The 23106-nt window shown below is 39.3% G+C and overlaps 1 protein-coding gene across 2 annotated transcripts in view; it reads left to right on the plus strand.

Moving 5' to 3' along the window:
• ube2f (ubiquitin-conjugating enzyme E2F (putative)) overlaps positions 1-23106 on the plus strand; it is a 46124-nt gene that overhangs the window by 15790 nt on the left and 7228 nt on the right. For both annotated transcript variants that reach the window (XM_078263268.1, XM_078263267.1), the window contains 5 exons: positions 7068-7135; positions 9012-9082; positions 9573-9630; positions 16858-16890; positions 17928-17990. In XM_078263268.1, the coding sequence (XP_078119394.1) occupies positions 7068-7135; positions 9012-9082; positions 9573-9630; positions 16858-16890; positions 17928-17990 (293 nt within the window). The remainder of the gene's footprint in view (positions 1-7067; positions 7136-9011; positions 9083-9572; positions 9631-16857; positions 16891-17927; positions 17991-23106) is intronic.

The raw sequence follows: 23106 nt of genomic DNA on the forward strand, positions 1-23106 counted from the left end.
TTTATTGCAGAAGTTGATATCGCAATAACGATAAAAATAAAATAAAATATATATATATATATATATATAGTGCAGCCCTAGACAGAATATTTATTTATTATTTTATTGCAGTTGTAGGTGCTAATACTACAACGTGGTATATGTGGTTTCAGTACCAGACATTGTCAATTCTGAAAAAGGCCTGGGTAACTTGATTTTGTCAGTTTTTGAGAGAGTTGATGAAAGTCACTGCAAATCTTGATGTTTTAGCAAGTGGTGAATTCATTTGAAAAGTTTTCAAGCTGTTCCCCGGCCTTGTGTGTGAAGTGTGTAAGTGCGTGTGTATGTTATGCGTGTGTCTGTGATTCATCTGTTTCCCTGCCACCCGAGTAGGCACTGCAACCCCAAGCTTAGTTTTCTCAAAGGTCTTTGTAAGCAAACTCTGCAGAGAAAAGCAAAGATCAGCAATTAGAGACAAGGTCTGGTGTCGTGTTCTTTAAGGGAAATTGATAAGGAGATTGAGTTCTCAGAGAAAGACGCGCTCAATTATTCAGAACCTCTGTCTAGCCTGACAATGCCAAATATACCACCTCAAGTGCTGGCTGTGTCTCTCTGTAAGACGTAAGATGAAAGATGCTAATTCGAAGGTGTCTCATTTTTCTATGGTCGTCATGCTGTGCTGTCAAATTTCCTTTCAGAATAGCAGTTTGTTAGTTAGACATTATACACACAGACGCTGTAATGTGCACTGCACGGAAGTGGTCAGGAAAATATACAATGCAAAGGAGGGAACTCGCCTCAGGATGCATATCCAAACCAGTGAAAGGTAAAATCATCTCAACTTGTTCGGCTATGTGGATAAGTCATAGCCCAAGGCTTACATGAGTGCTTCTTTCCTTTTCTCTTCTCTTTTTGTTATCTTCTACGTTTCTCATGGGAATAGCAGTAGCTCTGTTTACTCTCGATGAGTATTGTTCACGCTACAGGTAATGCTGTAATTGTAGTGTTTGATTGACTGCTGGTCCAAAAAACACCCATGTCTTAATGGGTCCAGCCCAATGGCCCAGCCACAAAACGTACCGCTTCACATAAAGTGACAAAAACCGAACAAAATACACACACATGCCCAGCTTTTTGATAACTGACAAAAACGTGCTTAAACTTTTGTGCTGAAACCGTTTTGATATCCTTAATTCACTTTCAGTTGTTTCACTTAGTCCTGTGCTTGATAAACATTTTGTACACAACAGTTTTACAGAGCAACAATAATATAAAACACTAAACTTCCCATTCATAGAGACAAAGATGTGGTCTTACACATCTTAACACTATCCACTTGTGGTTCTTGTGAACAACACTCTTTCTTTGGCTTTTTTGGAGGCATGTGGTGCAGTATTCATCTAGGTGAAGAAGGCACCCTGCATGGTTCACTTTCATATTTCCAGTACCAAGCTGCTTCTAAGAGAAGAAACCAAAACAAATTGTGTTATGGAGATTTTCTGACCTCTCCAGTGATGCGCTTTAGGACTCAATATACAAACACAGGGAGCACAGAGATGGTTAAAGTGATATATTGCAAAAGTTTATGTAATTAATTACAGGGAAGTTACAGAGAAAAGGTGTCAAGGTCTCACCAGATCAGTTTTCCCCAATAACTCCCACAGAGAAGTTTGTGCACATCGATTTTATACTGTGACAGAACAAAAGAAATCCTTTCTGATTGGAATACAGCCAAAAACAAATCTCTCCTTATCCTATGGGAAATAGTCTCTCTACAGTACTCTATTATCAGAAAGTCCTCAAGCAACACTCCTCTGTGTCCTATAAGAAAACAGTATTTCCCCCCCCCCCACTGCTGACCTTGACATATACATCAGTTCACATTCAGTCCACATACATGGTGTTTCCGGCGGTAATAAAACGACGTGGGCCTCTTGACTTCATTTCCATATCACAGCTCAGTGAACAGTGTGAGCATTTTTGAACATGATGCATACATACAAATGTTCAAATGATTAACAAAACTCAAAGAATCATAATTTCTTTAGCATTTGTTTGCCCAGATGTAATTGAAGCACGGCGTATGGCTGAGAGCAGATCATTTTCTATTGTTTGTTTTTACATAATAAACTGTATATTGTATGCAAACATTTGATCAAAGTGTATTTTCTCCAACATGAATCTAACATTTATTTTGCTCCGTTAAAAAAACAAAACAAAAAAAAACAAAACAACAGAAAACAATGGGCTAGTTAGGATGTCTATTTAGTCACTCGATTTAGTTTATTTTTCTTTCCCATGCAACCGCTCACCCCCGTTGCGCCAGACCCCTGTGTCTCTGAGGAATGGGGACAGCAGCAACACCCTGGGGTAAACACATTCTCACATGACATTGTTTGGATTTTCAATAGAAATACAGTAATGAAAGAAAAACAAATCACATTGTCTTTGTGTTTCAGATGTGTACTTTTTCTGCTTGATTTGCATATGGATAATTGATGTATTGTCGTGCACGTCGCTGCAGAAACCTGCAGAGTTTGTTTAATAAGTTTATAAGAGACGGCAAGAGGTCGTAGTGTGTGTTGAATAAAGTACATTTATGGCAAACAAATATATAGTTTAGTAAAATAAAATTCAACTCACAATGACCCTTATTGATTGTTGTAGCCAATTTAGTCATGTGCTGCGTACGCGTGCTATGTGTATAGTGTGTGTGTGTGTGTGTGTGTGTGTGTGTGTGTGTGTGTGTGTGTGTGTGTGTGTGTGTGTGTGTGTGTGTGTTACGTCACCTGCACACCTGTGTGTATGTGTGCTAATCAGAGGTTAGAAAAGGAATCACAGGTGAGAAGAGGATTGAGGAACTTAGGATCTGGGAAGCGGCACAGTTTTTCAACCTCAGCAGTGTGCGAGTGATGTTTTTTTAGATCTCGTCTGCTCGTTGTTAATCTGACACAGTCAGTCTTTTTGAATGCATTTATAAAATAAAGGATTAACCTTAAGACGATGGCGGACCTCATCATTTGCACCAGCAAGCGTTGGAAATTGTTTCAAATTCCCTCCAGTGGCATTTTTGGTGATCAGATTGCCACTACATTGCTAAAATAACAGCATGTAGTTTTTTCCTCTATCAACACTTTGTACAGGGACCTTTTGCAGCAATCATATCTTACAGCCCTTTTTTGAATATGTTTGTAACACCTTGGATGACTTATTGTCTTTATGCACATTTGCTCAGAAATAGTCAACGTCAAGCTTGGGTTTGACTACTTCTGTATTAGTTTTGCTTTGTGAGCTCCCAAGCTGGATATGTTTTGTGCTTTAGTTTGTCCTCCTTTAAAATGTAGGGACACTACCTTGTTGTTGGTTTATTTCTAAATGCACTTTTAAGCCACGTCAATAGCGTTTGAATTGTGGCTGTCCAATTAGATGCTTGGTACATAGTGCACTGGACGGGTTAATTTGGCTATACAATGGGGTTTCAATTATTAGATCAATGTTGGAGCTTGCTGGTGCTCTGTTTGTGGTGGTGGTGTTTTTTTTGTTGGACAGCCAAGCAGAGGCTACAGGGGCTACGTGGCCATCAGAAGTTCAACTCTGCACAGTAGTGTGTCTGCATGTACGGGCTTCATGCTCATGTCACAGTACAGCTGTATGGGTAAACAGCGTTTCCTTCTGCAGAAGCCCTGCTGCCTTTCAGTATAATTTGTTTGAGTTTCTTGTATTGGGAAACCATCATCATCATGGGAAAATATTATATATAGAATTGGTTTTGAGTTGTGCTGCAAGGATAAAGCTTTTCTGGCAATCACCTTGGTGCCAGCCCAGTTGTAAAAATAAAATATAAGTAGTGCAAAATGTAAGTGCACAAATCCGGGCAAAACAACAACAAAATAGAGGAAATGTTGATAAAGCTCCTAACTGTCTTATTTCAATGACGTTTGTACATCAGTACCATGGAGGAAAAAAAAACACGTTCTTGTTTGTTGGTCTTTTTATTGTGCTCAGAATTATGGATGAGTCTTTCAGAGCTCTGTCAGAAAACCTAATTATCTGTCAACACCAATCAGGACCTGCACTCTGCTTCTCTATCTTTCTACAGGGTGAAACACAACTATGCTTATTCATCTGGGTATGATGGCTTATTTCTTCCTACATGATTTTTCTTTGCTTCAGTTTGTCAAAATCATTGATTCAGACGAAGGCTCTATTTACATTTTAAGTAAAGGTGCTGTCAGAGAGCTCCAAAGGACGGGTCTCTGCCTGCTTTCAATTAAACTCTCTTGTTTGTGGTGTGAAAGCAAAGCAGACCAACCACATGATGTAGATGTGTGAGTTTAGCATAAATGTAAATGATAAACTAATGAAATTCTGCTGAACAAGGGAGCTGTCAAGGAGGCAATCTTCTAAGCAAACTAAATATATAGTATATACTTAAATATTTTGAATATGGTATATATGGTAAGCTAATACACATCAGCATGTGACTGCAAGGATTTACCTAAATACATCAGGAAATGAACTGGTTATAACAGGTGTGCTGTGCTTGTGGCCTCCTCCTTGGTATTTTAGTAGTTCCTCATTAAAGGACAAATCCGGCGCAAAATGAACCTATGGGTTAATAACACACCGAGTCGACCGTTCTCTGGGATTTGTTTTCATGCTAATGGAATGTGACCAGTTTTATCGCAAACCGCTAATTACCTTATACCGCTAGTCATCGGGGCACGGGTAAAGTAAAAAGAAATCGCTATTTCTATATCACTAACAAGGCTCAAAATAGCACCACACTTCCACGGTAGCATAATGAGGGTCCCTACATGTGCGCCATCTTGGGAAAACAGCCACGACCAGTCGAAACACCGAACGCCGTGCAACCAGTAACCGGTAACATAGGTCAAGCACGGCGTTCGTCGTTCCACTGGTCGAGACTGTTTTCCCAAGATGGCGCCCGCCTGTATACGTGAACGGTCTTTCTAAACTATCTTTTTAATAAACTGTCTGCACACTTACAAAGTTCTCAATGCTTCAGTTTACATGTATGGACCCTCATTATGCTACCGTGGAAGTGTGTTTTTAGACAAATTGTGCAAAACTGGATACTGGCTACCTAATCAATAGTGCACATGTACCCGTTCAGATCACTACATATTATCGAATGCTTTCCTTTCCTCTAAATTCAAGTTCATTCTAAGTTCAATCAAAAGTTGCCATGAGTATCAGTCCACCTGTGTTAGCTATATTGGCCGTCATAGGTAGTTTTTTCTTTCTGGCATGATTCTCTAGCATCTCCTCTGGTTCAACTATTTAAAGTGCCCATATTATGAATGGGGTGTTATTTTGTGTCTCTGGTGCTTCCACACACATACAAACTTTGAAAAAAAACAAATATCCATGCTGTTTTGAGTGAGATACAGGTTTCTGAATGTGTCCTGCCTTCAGTCTCCGGGCCAGCTGTTCAAACTCTGCACGGCTTTCTACGTCACTAGCCGAGACGAGGGGCCTAACCGTTAGCATGCTAGCGCTAGCATGCTAGCTCGTTCTCAATGGCAAAACACTGCTACAACACACACAAATTCACCCTAAGCTACAAAATAAATTGTATAGAACTACTTACATGTCCCTGTTCTGCAGGTATTCCACGCAAAGTTGGAAGTGCGCCCTCCTTTAGAAGAAGTCTCCCGGCTAATCGAAGGCTGCAGTTGAAGTTGGAGCTAGCTCATGTAATCCTTAGCTAGCTACTGCGCATGTGCGACTGACAATAGAGATGTTACAGAAGCTGAGAGGTCTCACTCTGTAGCTAAAACAGAAACCTGAAAGAAACCAGCGTGTGAAAGGAGGAGCTGCAGCAATGTGCAGTACAACAAAAATATGGTGTTTTTTGAAAATTAAACCATGTAAACCTATTCTGGTACAACCTCAAAATACAATTATGAACCTGAAAATGAGCATAATATGGCCACTGTAAAGACCCCTCTTCAACAGATCCTATGTCTTTAATTGGCTACATTTGGGGAGAGAGAGAGAGAGAGAGAGAGAGAGAGAGAGAGAGAGAGAGAGAGAGAGAGAGAGAGAGAGAGAGAGAGAGAGAGAGAGAGAGAGAGAGAGAGAGAGAGAGAGAGAGAGAGAGAGAGAGAGAGAGGCATCTTTTATTGACTGGACAGCTTACAAAGGTAGATGGATATATAAACCGGTCAAACAAATGTCACTGCAAATGACATATTGACAAATATAATGACAAATAATTTGTGATGTGTGTGTATATGAATAAACATTTTTGTTTTTATGCTTTCATGTTGTGTGTGTGTCTGTCTGTCTGTGTGTTTTGGTGTACTGAAGTCTGCCATTGCAAGATCAAAAGGGAGGATTAAAGCCAGTGTTATATTTGACCTACAGAATGTGGTCCAACTGAAACATCACACATTAGGCCTTTTCTCCTCTGAGATAACTTCCTAGGTTGAGATTCAGTTTGTCCAATCGGTCCTCTCATTTACTCTCATGTAGCAGTTTCCTTGATCTCAGCAGAGCTGGTCGATCTCCTCCGGATTCTGTCACGTAGAGTTCAGGGACAAACCACCTTCATTTCAATGTGACCACTGCGTTGGCATGGGAGGGCTCCAGCTATTAAAAAAAATAAATAAAAATGCGCCGTCTGACAAAAAGCTTAACCTGGCTCAATGTATGCATCATCTGGCAGCATACTGCATTTAGCACAAGTATTTGTGGTGGGAGAGAGGATTAGCTTTGTTTTTTTATCCGTGTATTATGCTGTCAGACAGACCCTTGGAAAGAGTTCTACCCAGTCAGCTATAGAGTACATAAGGTAACTGCTATTACTGCTGCTAAACAGTGACATCTGGCTGCCCGCTAGGCCAAATGTTACCAGCAGAAACGCTTGAGCTTCTTGTTCAAGATGATGTCTGACAGTGTTTGGTCACTTAATCCAGAAGGTCATGATGATATGTTCTAAACGCTGATCAACAGTGTATGACAATGATCATGTCCCTCTTTTCACAGGGAATTGTAAAGTGATGTTTGTTATAAAACAGATACTCTTTATTGAAAAACCTTGCCCTCTGTCTTTCTTCCAGATGAGGGTTACTACCAGAGTGGAAGGTTTCAGTTTGAAGTAGACGTCCCCGAAGCCTATAACATGGTGGTGAGTTGTCCAGGTGTTTTCTCATCATTTGGCCAAAAAAATTCAAGTTGTGTGTCTGCTTGTGTGCATGCCCGTGCCCGCCTGTGTATTTATGTTGTCTATGTCATATATAGTGGAGACGCTGCTACTTATATATCCCTGAGAACTGAGTAGGCCTACTATGTTTTTTTTGTGAAGAGCTATGTCACTGGGCAATGATTCTGTGAATGTATTTGACAGCTAGTTAAATAAATTAATTGTTGTTAAAACTTGATAGTTAGTGTGTGTGTGTGTGTGTGTGTGTGTGTGTGTGTTTGTTTGTGTCTGTATGTATGCCTTGTATCTTCGTCTTTTGTCTAGTCCTTTATCTCTCTCTCTCTCTCTCTCGCACACACACACACACACACACACACACACATACAACGATGTATCAAATTAACAATTTATTTATTTAACTAGCTGTCAGATACATTCACCGAATCATTGCCCAGTGACATAGCTCTTCACAATAAAAAAACATAGTAGGCCTACTCAGTTCTCAGGGATATAAGTAGCAGCGTCTCCACTATATATGACAGCTGCCGCCCACACACCGTTTCCTCTATGCAGCCATCCCTGGCAGTTTTATGACAGAATTCAATTAACATTCAATCATGAAAGGTTAATCGATTCCTAAAGTTGGGCCTAGTGGCATTCAAGGAGAGAAATGCTCCCGTGGCAGATATTAGCTTAGAGTAGTGTGACAAGACAGAAAGTTTCAGTATATAACCGGTAATAAAGTCATGTTAATAGTAAGAGTAATTTGCTTTCTAGTCTGTGTGAGTGTTCCTGCAGCAAGGTTTCAAACAAGTTGAATTGAAGATTGAGAGTGGAGTTAGAACAATAGGAACATAGTACATTGCAGTAAAGACATTGTGAGTAAATTTGTAAAAAAGTATATTTTATGTAAGGGATAATGTAGAGCGAGGCAGCGAATACAACCCCGACAGGGTGATCAAGACATCCTTTTTGCACAGCCGCTGCAGTTGACACACCTGTAACGTTAAACATGTTATAATGTAAGCTAACTAATTAAGCGGTGTGGTCCCTACGGCTGAAGTTACTGTGTAGCGATCATAGACCGTATATAAAGATGTAGCGATGGCGCTCACCAGATCTTCTGCCATTGCTTGAATTGGAGGACAGAAGTTGATCCACGTTTCCTCACTTTTTGCCACAGCTGATAAATTATCCGGAATTCTTTCAGCGGATTGCTATAGCTGTCCTCTAGAGTGAACAGAACTGCGTCCATAGCAACGCTCTGCTATGCACGGCAACGGTGTGTTATCCTTAGCAACGGTCTGTTATCAAGAAATAACAGACCGCACGCAGAATGCCTTAGAATTCAACCAAGCCATGTAATAATCTATAATTTATTCAATATAAATATATAGCTATTTTAAAACATGTAAGCTGCCTTTAAATGGTCAAACTCTGAAACTGAGTTAATGAAGAAGCGCCGTGGGGGATGTTTTCTCTCTCAAATTTGAATATTGTCCTACTAGACAAGTTAAAAGCCTCAAACCACAGTGGGACATGGAGCACAGAGACAGAAGACACAGAAGCCTCCACGTTGACCAACAACAGTGAATAAAAACACTGGCTTGAGTTTTGAGGGCTGGTCTATTCAAATGCTCATGACTGAAGAATTTCACAAAAACAGAGAAAATGGGAAATTACGCTATTTTGCAACAGCAGCATAAGTATGGAGTTATCTCCATTTACACCTTCTGCAAAGGCTTTTATTATATAAAGATGATCTGACAAGTTAATATTGGGTATTAAAGGTTTATTAAATTAAAGTAAATAAAAATGTGTGTCTCTCCTTTCTTAATTTTCTCTCCATGTTAATCTCCAGCCTCCTAAAGTGAGATGCCTGACCAGAATATGGCATCCTAACATCACAGAGAATGGAGAGATCTGTTTAAGGTAATGCTGCCGACACCTCCTTCACGACTCACCTACAGTGTGAAGCTTCTTCCTCTGTTTAGCTCTAGTTTTCGTATTTTACTTTAAGTTACATTATTGTTCTTCCTGCTAAACAATTGATAGAAAAAGCTAATAAAAGATTATTCCCTTAGCTACTGTAGACATCCACTCTCACCCACATTCCCTGAAATGTAATGGGCAAACCCTTAAAGGGACAGTTCACACCAAAAAAATAAAACCATTGTTTTGGTGTGACCACCACCAAAACAAGTTTATGTATTTTTGGTTTGGGGGTGAACTGTCCCTTTTAAACAATGTAGCTTATCACATTCTCATGATCCAAATGATACAGTTTTGTTCATGATCTTGGAGTTTGTAACCTTCTGCAACACTTTTGGCATTGCGTGAGGGTAACAACGTACAGTGACAAGCTGCCACAAAGTGTCTTAGATAACATGCAAGTATTTCTATTTTTTTTTTTTTATTTCAGCCTATTGCGGGAACACTCTATTGACGGCACAGGCTGGGCCCCAACTAGAACATTAAAGGTAGGTACATTGCATCTATTAAAGAAAATGTTACTCTCTTTTAGAACTGTTTTTCTAGAACAGGAAAAGTAAGTGTAGCATGTATTCATCTGTCTTCAAGTTGTGGGTGGTGAATGGACTAACAGGACTCTCTCCATGTGATATCAATCTGTATTTCAACAGTGTTTAGTTTTACAGTGAGGGTAAGATTTCTTTTTTTACAGCACCTACAACAATTGTGTAGTAGAATAGATCTTATACTGTGATATTTCATTGTTGGCACATATTCCAGTCCAACATGAAAGCATTTTTTACTGTATACTTTTTATTGTCTTCCACGTCAAACAACAAAATATAACATGAACACAAGAACCCACACAGCCTGATGGAAGAAAAAAAAAATACACAACCAAACCAATTCAAAAGCCCAATAAAGCACAAACAAAGCACAGAGAGAAAGTATTGGGACTATTCAAGGACATATGACATAACAGAGAAACAAACTTAGATAGACTGAACACGAACAGCAAGACAGGGAAACAGGACAAACAAATTGGCAAAGAAGTTAAAGAACAAACACATGGAGGAAATTGCAAGACAAGGCACAGCTGGAGTGGGCAGGGAACAGGAATAACGAGGGAAACACTGATTGGGTAACAAGACAACGAGGACTGGCCACACAAAGTCGGGCTGACGAGGTGTTGGCCTTGGTGTTATATATGACAGGTGTTAATTGGAAGACATGCAGAGTCACATAAGGACAAGGCACACACAGAAAACTCAAAATAACACAATGAATAAAACAAGGAACATGAACAAAAAAACATATAACCTTTAAGAAATAGATACTGGAATGAAGGCAATTAAAGACATCCTGATGCGCTGAAACAAAGAGTCTAAAGACCACTGGCCACAGTGCAGGGCCGTGACAAAATGAGCACTTTCTGCAAGTTGATCAGAAACTGTTACTGAAGTTTAAAGCAATAGTGTGGTACTATGGCAACTCCGGTGTGGAGTAGGCCTGCACGATAAATCGTTATAAAATCGCGATCTCGATTCACCCGTTCACGATTACATTTTTAAATGACTTTGATTTTTATATATATATATATAAAATAAAAAATACAATATATATATATATATATATATATATATATATAATGAAAATAAAAAAAATACAATATATATATATATATATATATATATATATATATATATATATATTGTATTTTTTATTTTTATTTTCCTTCAATTAATTTATTGAAAGCATTTGACATTGACATTAACATGTTTTAATTATGTTAAGACATGTTCAAGGAGTTCAGATAGAGCCTGTATCAGGGCCATATTTAGTTCAGTGAGTTATATGTCACTATTTTTGGGAGCCTGCTGTACTTAAATGACCAGTATGTACTTTATTTTCTTTATTCATTGAAGCCTCTATGTTTACAGGCTTGTGGTGATGCGCAATATGCTATAGGTGCCAAAAGAAAATGTTTGGTACTGCCAATTTGTTTTGTTTTGTCATGGTTCATGTGTGCAATAAACATTACACTTTGAAAAAAATCGTGGCAGAGAAACGTGATATCAATTTTAAGCTAAAAAATTGTGATTCATATCTTTCCCTGAATCGTGCAGGCCTAGTGTGGAGCTGAATGTAGTTATATGGTGAAGCTCTGCCTTCCATGTTTAATTTTGACTCAAACATTCTGCTACAACCGACACATATCTCTACTTCTCAGCAGGGACGCAAGACTAGATCAACATTCCTCTCAATCACTGCACTGGGATGCACTTGTAATTATGAACATATGTAAATGTATGCATATTAGGTGCAGTTGCCTTTAGAAGTGGATGCAGAGGCATTGGATGCCCCTCCTACACCCATTGCCAGATTTACAAGTTTAGAGGGTCATCCAGTAAATCTTGTTACCTTTTTTTTACTCCTGCCAAGAGTGCTCTTGAAGTTATTGTCATGATTTGTCTTATCCTCAAGGATTCTCTTCCCCCCCTTTTTTTTTTTTTCTTCTTTATGTCAATCTAGTCAATCTGGAGTTGTCTGCACACATTAACATACTTGGGAGCTCTTATTTTTCTGCTTTCAGTAGAAACTGAAATAGATAGCTTTCTTGTACAGAATAAAGAACACATTCTACGTAATTGAAAATTGTGAAGCTGGATAAAGTTTGTTTCATTGCAGTGTCATCATGACAGGTTTAATGTCTCCATATCACAGAACACATTATGTTCCACTTTGCATGACGCCAATCACATGATACACCAAGAAGAAATGGAAGACTTTGCCATGAAAACGTACCTTGCTCTGAAATGAATGATCAGCCTGACATTACGTATCTTTTATTTTAGCCATAGTGAGTTCCCCTCTGAAGGACAGTACAGTGACCTTTTGATGTTGCTCATAGATGTGTTGCTTTGGCTTTATCGTGGCCATCCATTTCTTATCCCTGGCCTGTGTGTGACAGTGGGTGGATGTTTGTTTTGTGTTCCAAGTTTAAATGCAGTCTATCGTTAGTAAATGTAGATGTGGATGTGGTCATATTTGAGGGAGTGGTCAGGCTTGGGTTCATGTGTGTCAGCGACTGTCCCTGTGAGTGCACAAAAATATGTGAGAAAAAGTAAGTGCAAAAGCTGTGAGTCAGAAAGGATTGTGAGTTTTTGAGTGGGTGATGATGTCCCTCTTCACTGGTCACCACTCTGCTCCACTTCAGCACACACACACACACACACACACACACACACACACACACACACACACACACACACACACCATGTAAATTCAACAAAATACATTTTTAAAGCATTGAGTGGAAAAAATAGTCATGTCAAACTCACCACTTTGTTGCTTTGCGTTTTTAAGCAGAAATATTTCATTTTGACAGGTACTATTTCTCTGTTTCTATTTCATCTATTTTTGTAAAACAGCTGTATATTTAAAGGCAGTTTAATGGACGTATTGTAAAATTGAAACAAGGGTGCTCTCATAGACAAAGGAGTGGGTTTGCAACAAAGGTCCTCAGCTGGAATCCACTGAGGATGTTGTAGTTGTGGTATGAGCACCTACCATTTAAGGTGCTTTCTCTTGTGATGTTAGCGACTATTTGCTGCAGCATTAGGAGTTCATGATGGTTCAACTTTTTCAACTTCCTACTGGCCCGCCGTGTGACCATAGTCGTGTTTCTATTCACATATATTCATGTGCATTTTGAAGCATTGCATTAGAAAAGCTGAATGGAGACGTCAAATTTCAATACAAACTTTTTTTCAATTGCGGCGAAAAGCTTTTGTGACAAACAATGTTTCTGATACTAGCAAAACTTGCTATAATAATCATGTCATATTGCTAACCATTTCCTCTATTTTAAGCTACAATCTACTCTCTAGCTGCTTGATGCGTTCCTATTCGGTGGATAGCAGCAGCCTGTAGTTTGTGGGCTGGTAGGATTGGAGGTAGTCAGGAGGTGCGGCCGCTCATTCAAAATACAGAAAACCCAGTTTCTGCAGCGGTAACTGCTCCCTGTCTGAGAGCACTTTCAGGCTACCAGGACACCCCTGCAGTTAATTACAGTAAACATACTGACTCTAAGATGTTTTTTTGGAAAAGTGACAAATTAAAGTGTACTCCAACCAGACAGTAAACAATCCAAGCTTGTTTTTTGTTTGTTTTAAATGTCACTCACAATTATGATTATTTATTGGATCATACGTTTCACGGCAACTCACAAACTCTACCCTCTCCGTGGAAGGACAAACCTCTGGCTGCCGTCAGTGTACCAGCACTTGCATTGAATTTGACAGCATTTAAAATGACTGGGGGCGAGGAACAACTGCATATACTCTCATCTCATTCATCTTAAATGCATGTTTGACGCTTTCATATGTCACCACTTTCACTAACATTAGGTTGGAGACCGAATTTATCTGTTGGGCCACAGACTAGAGAAAATGACACCACCCGAAATCAGCAATCAGTCTACTGGCGGTGAGATGTAGCTGTATGTAACACTAGATTTGGTTTATCAAAGATGCAAAGCAACAGAGAAAAGAAAATAATCACAACAGAAACGTCAGATAGGTCGGAACCTTTCAAGATTCACTATATATATATATATATATATATATATATATATATATATATATATATATAAAACGTTACAGTTACGGTTGAAAATGACAACATGACAAATAAAACAAGTTTTCTGATTTCACATTTCTTCACAATTGAAATCATTGGCCAGTTGTCTACCCAAAAGTGTGTTGTGTTAAGTGTAGTCTATAGCCACAATGTTATTCCACTTCCGGGATTGCTCCATTGCCGCCGGAAATACTGCCTAATGTCCTTATTTTCGGTCACCTTCCGCTTTCTTTGTTTTGGCATTTTAAACTCTGGTGGATTGATGAGGGCTATGGTTAACTGCTCCTCAGGTCTCTGCAGGGTAAATCCAGACAGCTAGCTAGACTATCTGTCCAATCTGAGTTTTCTGTTGCACGACTAAAATAACATTTGAACGTACACGTTCCACCAAAACAAGTTCCTTCCAGAGGCTATTTTGCAGCGGCACTGGGGCTCTGTGCGCCGCCCATGACAATTGTGATTGGGTTAAAGAAATGCCAATACACCAGAGCACGTTTTTCTGCCATCCCGGAATGCTGTGTGGACTAGCCAGACCCTCTTTCGCAGCGCTGTGGAGGAAGGTCTATGTTAAGTGTGACATGGTGATTTGGTCTATACTGTAGCCTTTAGAAATGAAGTCTCTAATAACCGGCTGGCTCTAATAAAAGCTGGTGATAGTTTGGTTTCAGTTCAACCGGAATCGGGCAGTTTTTTAGTTTGATAATTAAACCTATTAGTATGTACCATGGTACATAGGAGACGGAGAAAAAGCAATGCAATTTTCTTTGGGGTTAGTTCAGCCTGGAATTCTCTGCAAGATTATTTTAATTTGCCTTAATAACAGAGTTAGCGAAACAGACATGTTGTTAGTTCAGGGCTTTATTTCATTATGTAAATTATATAAATACATGTGTGTAGAATGAGCCAAAGTTAATTAAATGGAATCCCTGAAACTATTACCTTGAAATTGTCGATCAGCAGACCATCTAACAGTTGTATGCAGCAGCGCCCAGTGAAATAAAACTTCTCTTATTAGTTGGTCTTTTTTGATGTTTTCCATCACTCTCTTATATTCTGTCACCGTGTCCCTGCATTTCTTAGTTAGATTTCACTTGACTATTCCTGAAGGTAAAAAGCAGGGCATAATGAAAGTTGTAAGCTACAATAAAAAGGCAATTATGATTGTGACTTTGTTTTACCATACACAGAACGCTACAGCCTATAGCCACTGTCAAACCTACTCTATAGTCATATCCTGCTTGTTGCAGTGGTACACTAAAGATTCCCATGGCTGCTTTGTCTCAAGGGAAATGTTGAAGAGATTCTTGTGAAGGTTATTGCAGAATAATATATGCACTGTTCATAGTGGTTTCCATCTTAGAGACTGGAAGTTGAAAAGCTTGCATTTCGAGTTTACGGAATTTACTTGACAATCGAGCAAAATTATTTAGTATTATAGTGCATCGACACTAATGATTGTAGTTGTTTTCACTTTTTTTTTATCATTGGCAGGAGAGTTTCCATTCTTCATTCTTTTTTAATGAATTTATTTGCAAATTCCTCAGGAAAGTATTTGGTCACCTACAAACAAGCAATATTTCTGGCTCTCACAGACCTATAACTTCTTCTTTAAGAGACTCCTCTGTCCCCCACTCGTTACCTGTATTAATGGCACCTGTTTGAACTTGTTATCAGTATAAAAGACACCTGTCCACAACCTCAAACAGTCACACTCCAAACTCCACTATGGCCAAGACCAAAGAGCTGTCAAAGGACACCAGAAACAAAATTGTAGACCTGCACCAGGCTGGGAAGACTGAATCTGCAATAGGTAAGCAGCTTGGTGTGAAGAAATCAACTGTGGGAGAAATTATAAGAAAATGGAAGACATACAAGACCACTAATAATCTCCCTCGATCCGGGGCTCCACGCAAGATCTCACCCCATGGGGTCAAAATGATCACAAGAACAGTGAGCAAAAATCCCAGAACCACACAGGGGGACCTAGTGAATGACCTACAGAGAGCTGGGACCAAAGTAACAAAGGCTACCATCAGTAACACGCTACGCCACCAGGGACTCAAATCCTGCAGTGCCAGACGTGTCCAGGCCCGTCTGGAGTTTGCTAGAGAGCATTTGGATGATACAGAAGAGGATTGGGAGAATGTCATATGGTCAGATGAAACCAAAATAGAACTTTTTGGTAAAAACTCAACTCGTCGTGTTTGGAGGGGAAAGAATGCTGAGTTGCATCCAAAGAACACCATACCTACTGTGAAGCATGGGGTGGAAACATCATGCTTTGGGGCTGTTTTTCTGCAAAGGGACCAGGACGACTGATCCATGTAAAGGAAAGAATGAATGGGGCCATGTATCGTGAGATTTTGAGTGAAAACCTCCTTCCATCAGCAAGGGCATTGAAGATGAAACGTGGCTGGGTCTTTCAGCATGACAATGATCCCAAACACACCGCCCGGGCAACAAAGGAGTGGCTTCGTAAGAAGCATTTCAAGGTCCTGGAGTGGCCTAGCCAGTCTCCAGATTGTGAAGACTTACAGAAAACGTTTGACCTCTGTCATTGCCAACAAAGGGTATATAACAAAGTATTGAGATGAACTTTTGTTATTGACCAAATACTTATTTTCCACCATAATTTGCAAATAAATTCATTAAAAATCCTACAATGTGATTTTCTGGATTTTTTTTCCCTCATTTTGTCTCTCATAGTTGAAGTGTACCTATGATGAAAATTACAGGCCTCTCTCATCTTTTTAAGTGGGAGAACTTGCACAATTGGTGGCTGACTAAATACTTTTTTGCCCCACTGTATAAAGTAGAAGCCTTTAGCATCGTCCTCATTATTCCTCTAAGTTAGCTTCAGCTGAATTAATGTCAGTAAAATGATTCACCCCTTTCATACTATATACACTACCCATCAAACGTTTGGAATTAACTGCCAAAAAGCTTGATTTGGTACAGTCAGATGGCTGAGAGGACTGCTCTGTATGTTTGAATGTACTTTCTTGCTTTTAGGTTGTAGAAAAGCTGTGTGTGATGCAATTTGACCAATTCTGTGCGCGACCATTAATGTTTTTTTTTATTCTTTTTTTTCCTAGGACGTTGTCTGGGGATTGAACTCCTTGTTTACTGTAAGTTCTGCTTGTTTTTACTTTAATACCATGACATATTCCCTTCATGTTGTTAGAAACTGAACTACCTAAAGAAATTAATTTAATCCACACTACTGAAGTTTGAAGTTGCTTACTGTATATGGTTACACCAATGACGTTTGTCCAAGCTCAGATCCGATGAACCAAGGCTATTGTCTACATCTCTTTACATAGGAAATAAGACCATCATTTCTGACTTGGGGGAAATGATCTTTCTTGTTATGAAGAATATGTTAAAATTATAGGGAAATAAACACAGTTGTGATTACACATTATTTTATCAGCTTGTGGAAATGCATCCCCTGCTGGTTCTGGATGTCCCCTTTTGTCAGGTCTTGAGTTTGAAAGTAATTCATTACAAATTCTTCAGAAAATGAAGATAACTAATCAGCTTTCTGGTCATATTGGGAAAGATGTTTCATCGTTCAGAAGAATATTAAAATAAAGGGAGGATAAGATTTGACTGTGAATATGAGTGCAAACATGCTTCTAAATATCAAATGGAATGGGGAATATGTTAAATAATAATAATAAAAAAAAATTTAATTTAAACATTTTGGATGCCAAAGTAAGTAAGCTGATAATAATCAGATTACTTAGTTTAGTCCAAAATATGCATACTTTGCTAATTGCAAGCTTGCATAAATCTATCATTGATTGCACTTTGAAAGCGTCCACACTCGGCCTGGGGTCAGCACTGTGTCTATGATAATAATGCTGATGGTAATCTGCATTGATGTGGGGCCATGCCCTAAATTGTACCTCTTAATCAGTAAACAACCTCTCAGGCCATCCTCCTTTTTATCTCTCTATGAACACTCCCACACTTCGCCTCGCTTGTTGTGTGTGGCATCTCTACGGCAACAGCTTAATTATAATGTTTTGTTTTTGTCGCAATTGCAGTATCCAGGGTGACACTGCAGATAGCAAATATTGCTGATGTGGGCAATTCTTCATGTCTCTCTCTCTCTCTCTCTCTCTCTCTCTCTCTCTCTCTCTCTCTGCCTCTGCACCAGGACCTGTTGAACTTCGACGACCCTTTGAACATCGATGCTGCAGAACATCATCTGAGAGACAAGGTGAGGTTTTACTGACACGCTCGGGGGGGATTGTATCTTAAATTCTGTTTTATCATCAGACATAAATTCAGTGCAAACTGTGACTTTAGTCATTGACATGCAGACGATTCACTTTTGAAGCCTCCCCATAGTGTCTCAGATATGCTTATGGCCTCCATAATCATATTCATACCCTAGCTTCTGTTGACAGCCTGCATAGAAAATGTATTTGGACAAGACAAAGCTGCTGCAGAAACTCCATTTTCTGCTGCAGCTTTGACTGAATTATGAGATATTCAGTTGAGAGAGCTTTAATCTGGTGTAATGGGAAGAAGATGAAAAGCAAACAGCAGCCTTTCTGAGCAGAGATGGCTATGACGTTATATTCCAGAGCTGTATGCATGGAACTATGCATATGGTGTTATATTTTAACAAAAATACTTGTCCGTGCACAACTATTTAATCGTGTGCCTAAACAGTAGACTGCAGACTCTACAATTTGTAAGTCACATAAGCACCCACACACCTCACTACCCGCTCCTTGGTGATGTAGATATATTGTGTATGAGTGATTCTGTATGTATGGGTACACATATGCATGCCTGCATGTGTTTGTCTTTCTATGAACTGTAACTTTAGTTATACTTTATCTCAGCCTTACCATCCAGTGTAGTTATTATTATATTATACATACACAATGATGTGCGTGTGCAAGCGGTTGAATGCCAGCCTTGCTCTAAGTAAAACAAATTTGTTTCTAAAAGATAAGCACCCTGGCTAATTGATTCTTGACGTATTCCCTATATCTCTCACCATTTGCACTCTCCCATTTATTTCTATCTTGTGCATCAACTTTCTTCCATTCAGTTCTTTATCGGTACATCAGACAGTGTCAGAGAGTGGACAAACTCATGTTCTCAGTGTTTTGCTTACAGTATTTGCTTTCCTGGATTGCCAACCAAACTAATATAACTCTGCAAGGAGCCTGCTGGCCAAGGTAATAGTTGTTAGTTGAGCCCGAGCTGAGGCGAGCTGAAAGCCTTTTAAAGTACAACATTTGACCTTTGGCGCTTTGCACATACCCTTTCCCATGATGCATTGGGATGTATCCAGCAGTGCGTGATAATGGTTGCCATGTGACCCCATTAGATGTGAAATAATTTGTGTGTGTGTGTGTGTGTGCGTGCGTGCGTGCGTGTGCGTGTGTCCGTGCAGGAGTGTGTGTCCGTGCATTTGTGCGTGTGTGCTTGCATTTGTGTGTGCATGCGTGTGTGTTGTTGTGAGAGGAAAAGGGAGATTGAATGTGCAAGAAATAAATGGTGGTTTGTTGCAGGGGTTATGATTGTTTAGATTAGCCAATAGTCCCAGCAAGTGTAGAGGGAGAGTGTCAATTGGGAGCCTTTCATGATGTAAATGCAAAGAAGTTCTTGTTTCTGGTGTTGAGACCCAGATTAATTTGTTAGTAAACCAAAGCCTCTTAGAAATGTATCTGAACAGCAACAGCATGTATACTCCAAACACTGAAAGTGGCACTTAGCAATCTTGATCTTCAGAACTCTTCATTAACCCTATGGGTTAATAACACGTGTACCGAGTCGACCGTTCTCTGGGATCTGTTTTCATGCTAATCGAATGTGACCAGTTTTATTGCAAACAGCTAATTAGCTTATACCGCTAGTCGGTAAAGTAAAAAGAAATCGCTATTTCTATATCACTAACAAGGCTCAAAATAGCACCACACTTCCACGGTAGCATAGTGAGGGTCCATACATGTAAACCGAAGCATTGAGAACTTTTGACTGGTCGTGACTGTTTTCCCAAGATGGTGCCCGCCTGTATACGTGAACGGAACTGTCTTTCTTAACTATCTTTTTAATAAACTGTCTGTACACTTACAAAGTTCTCAGTGCTTCAGTTTACATGTATGGACCCTCACTATGCTACCGTGGAAGTGTGGTGCTATTTTGAGCCTTGTTAGTGATATAGAAATAGCGATTTCGTTTTACCTTACCCGTGCCCCCAGGACTAGCGTTATAAGCTAATTAGCGGTTTGCAATAAAACTGGTCACATTCCATTAGCATGAAAACAAATCGTAGAGAACGGTCGACTCGGTACACGTGTTATTAACCCCTAGGTTCATTTTTAATTTTAGGCAAATGTCTCATTTAATGCTTTCTTTACTTCCTAAATGGAATGTTCCTTATAGCATCTAGAGGCAACAGGGCACTTACTGTGCTGTGTATGAGTTCCACCCACGGCTGCTAAATAACAGAATGCAGTATGCTCACAAAACTGTAAATGTAGAAAATGTATGTGTTTTACCCAAAAATACTGAACCTGAATCTCTCAATATTCGAGAGAGATCGAATTGATACTACTTTATTCTCAGTGAGTCATAAAAGAAATTTAAATTATTTTTTATGTTAAGTGTCGGTGCTGTTTCAGTGTACTGTTGTGGTTCTCTGGAGTCACAACAACTGAACACAAAGGCATCCATCCATGACCCACTCCCACTGCGTCACAGCCTGCTGTAATCAACTTCAGCAGCGAGTGGGTGAAGCTGTGTGTGTGTGTGTGTGTGTGTGTGTGTGTGTGTGTGTGTGTGTGTGTGTGTGTGTGTGTGTGTGTGTGTGTGTGTGTGTGTGTGTGTGTGTGTCAGCACACAAGTATGCTTGTGGATATGTGTGTATGTCTGTGTTGAGACTTTTGAAGTGGAACTCCTGTGGGTGCTTTCTAAATACATTTGCTAGTTAAAGTGGCTGAAAGGAAGAATCCTAATGGGCAATTTGTGTGTGTGTGTGTGTGTGTGTGTGTGTGTGTCATATTGTACCATTGTTGGTTGTGAGTGGATTTTTGTGTATGTACATGCACAGACACCTTTATAACATACACAGTTAGTAAGGATGGCACTTAAATGGAATAGATTTATCGGCTTGAAAGAGTCTGCAGCTCCAGCATAAGCGGTGTTTACATGAATATTTGTGTAATATGGAATTCTGAAATATAAAAAAAAGATATACTACTATACTACTTTAGTGATATAGTAGTAGTAGTAAAAGTATAGTAGTTTTAAAGACAGCAATGGCGGAAACCGTCTGAACGATGTAAACCAAAACGAATAGGCTCTTACCCTTTAATACACCACCCAGCAGCATGAACATGTGTCATTTATTAAATGGCAAATGTCTATAAAAAGGCTGAACTGCCATAAATCAGATGAGTTCAGATGTCTTCAGTACAACACGTACCTCATTGTTTCAACAGAAAATATAATTTAGTTGCCAGTGTATCTGGCACATATTGCAAGAGATTTGTTTCTGTTAACTGTAATATGACTACTACTGAAGCACATAGTGACGGAGTGGGACCTTGGGGAGTGTGTGACCAGTTAAGCTCCAGAGTCCATGCGTCCCATCGTTGTCCTCTGCATTCTAAATTCTCTACATCTACATTGATTGTTACTCATCAGTGTGAAAGAGACCCTTTCTCCCTCTCTGTCTCTTACATCCTCACACCCTGGCTTCCTCAGGTATCTCAAGTGGCTCAGCCTCTTTAATCAATAGTTGATTATGTCAAGCGCACATACCATGTGTTAGATACTGATCTGGCTTCTGTCTCCATTATTTGCTTTCTGTCCCTGAGTAGTGATCGATGTAGCCCTATGGGGTCTCATTAGAGTACCAAAGGAAGAAGAGACATCAAGGTTGTTCCTGAGTCACATAGAATCCTAATTAAAAACAGCTTACATTTAATTCAGCTGAGCATAAAGTTCAGTTCAGACTCTCCATCTCCATGAGCATCTCCATGACAATGTACTTCTGTTCTAACTTTTGACTTGTCAGGCTTTTTTTTTTTCAGTATTATATCTACATCTTGGTCTTATTGCAATAATGTAACAAAAGAGCTTGGCAGCTCTGCTCTCTACTGACTGGCTGTCTGTCTGTGTTGCCCTGTAAACCTGCCAATTGAATGGAGAAGTTGTGAACCAAAACCTTGACTATACCAAAATACACTCACCAACTCTTGATGAGGTGGAGGATGATTCAAACAAATTGATTTCCTGGAGAGTCTGGGTATGGCCATGGTATTAGTGATGCAAACTGTGACAGAGAGCAACGCAAATTAAGGAGGAAGGTGAGGCAAATCTTAGCTCCTTGTCACAACAGCCTCCTCCTATTTTTTATTTTTTATTTTTATTTTTTTAGCCCTTTGCTATTTACAGTATTTATGTCTACAGACCGACTTTTCGTCTTGGCTCTGGTTCAGCAAGCATCCACACTGCTGAAGTGTGCTTGACATAGAGAGTGAATCCCTATTGTTGGGGCTAATGTGTCACAGTATTTATCCCGTTCCTTCAGACTAATGCCTGTGATTGCATCTCAGCTCTGCTATTATCTGATGGCATCTCCCGTACAGTATGGCTGATTAAAGTTTAAATGTAATGCATCAGGTTCTGTCGCTCTTAAGAGATGGTTTGTCATTATTTGGACATTTTAGTATTTTGTGTGTATGGTCTTTTTTACTTTGTGTTTTTGCAGCCTATATAAGCCGAGTGTAAACTTCCAAAAATCCTGTGTGTTAATTATGTATCTTTTCACCGGCAGACCATATCCCTTTCCCAGCCACCTAAAGTTTAATTCAGAATACTTCCATACATAAAATAAACCAAACTTCCATCTACTTGTTATATATGCAGGCAATCTAAAACCCATTATTGATGGCTTAAAGAAATAAGAACATGTGGTGGGCCATTGAAAATCTCTCTTGAGATTATTCAGTTTTAAACTGTGCCAGAGATCTTTTCTCAATCAGTTTAGTGTTTAACACTACCTTGAGATAGATTATTGTCCTCTTAATGAAGGGTTGTAAATCAGCAAATAAATGAAAAAGTTTTAATACTTTCAATATAAGCGACATAGAGTTTAGTTTGCATAACAGTTAAGACACTGCTGGGCCTTTTTAACAATGCCATCTGTATTTTCATCAAATCTAAGTCTGTCATTAAACACAAGTATTTAGTCTAGATAATCTCAACAACTATGCCTTGAATAATTCTGGGAATACACGTTTTAGTTTCTTTATCATTAGTGCTGGATATATAATGAAAAAGACAGTCATGGTGAGACATGCTCAATC

This window comes from Sander vitreus, chromosome 11 (genome assembly GCF_031162955.1).
Source record: "Sander vitreus isolate 19-12246 chromosome 11, sanVit1, whole genome shotgun sequence".
Lineage (NCBI taxonomy): Eukaryota > Metazoa > Chordata > Actinopteri > Perciformes > Percidae > Sander > Sander vitreus.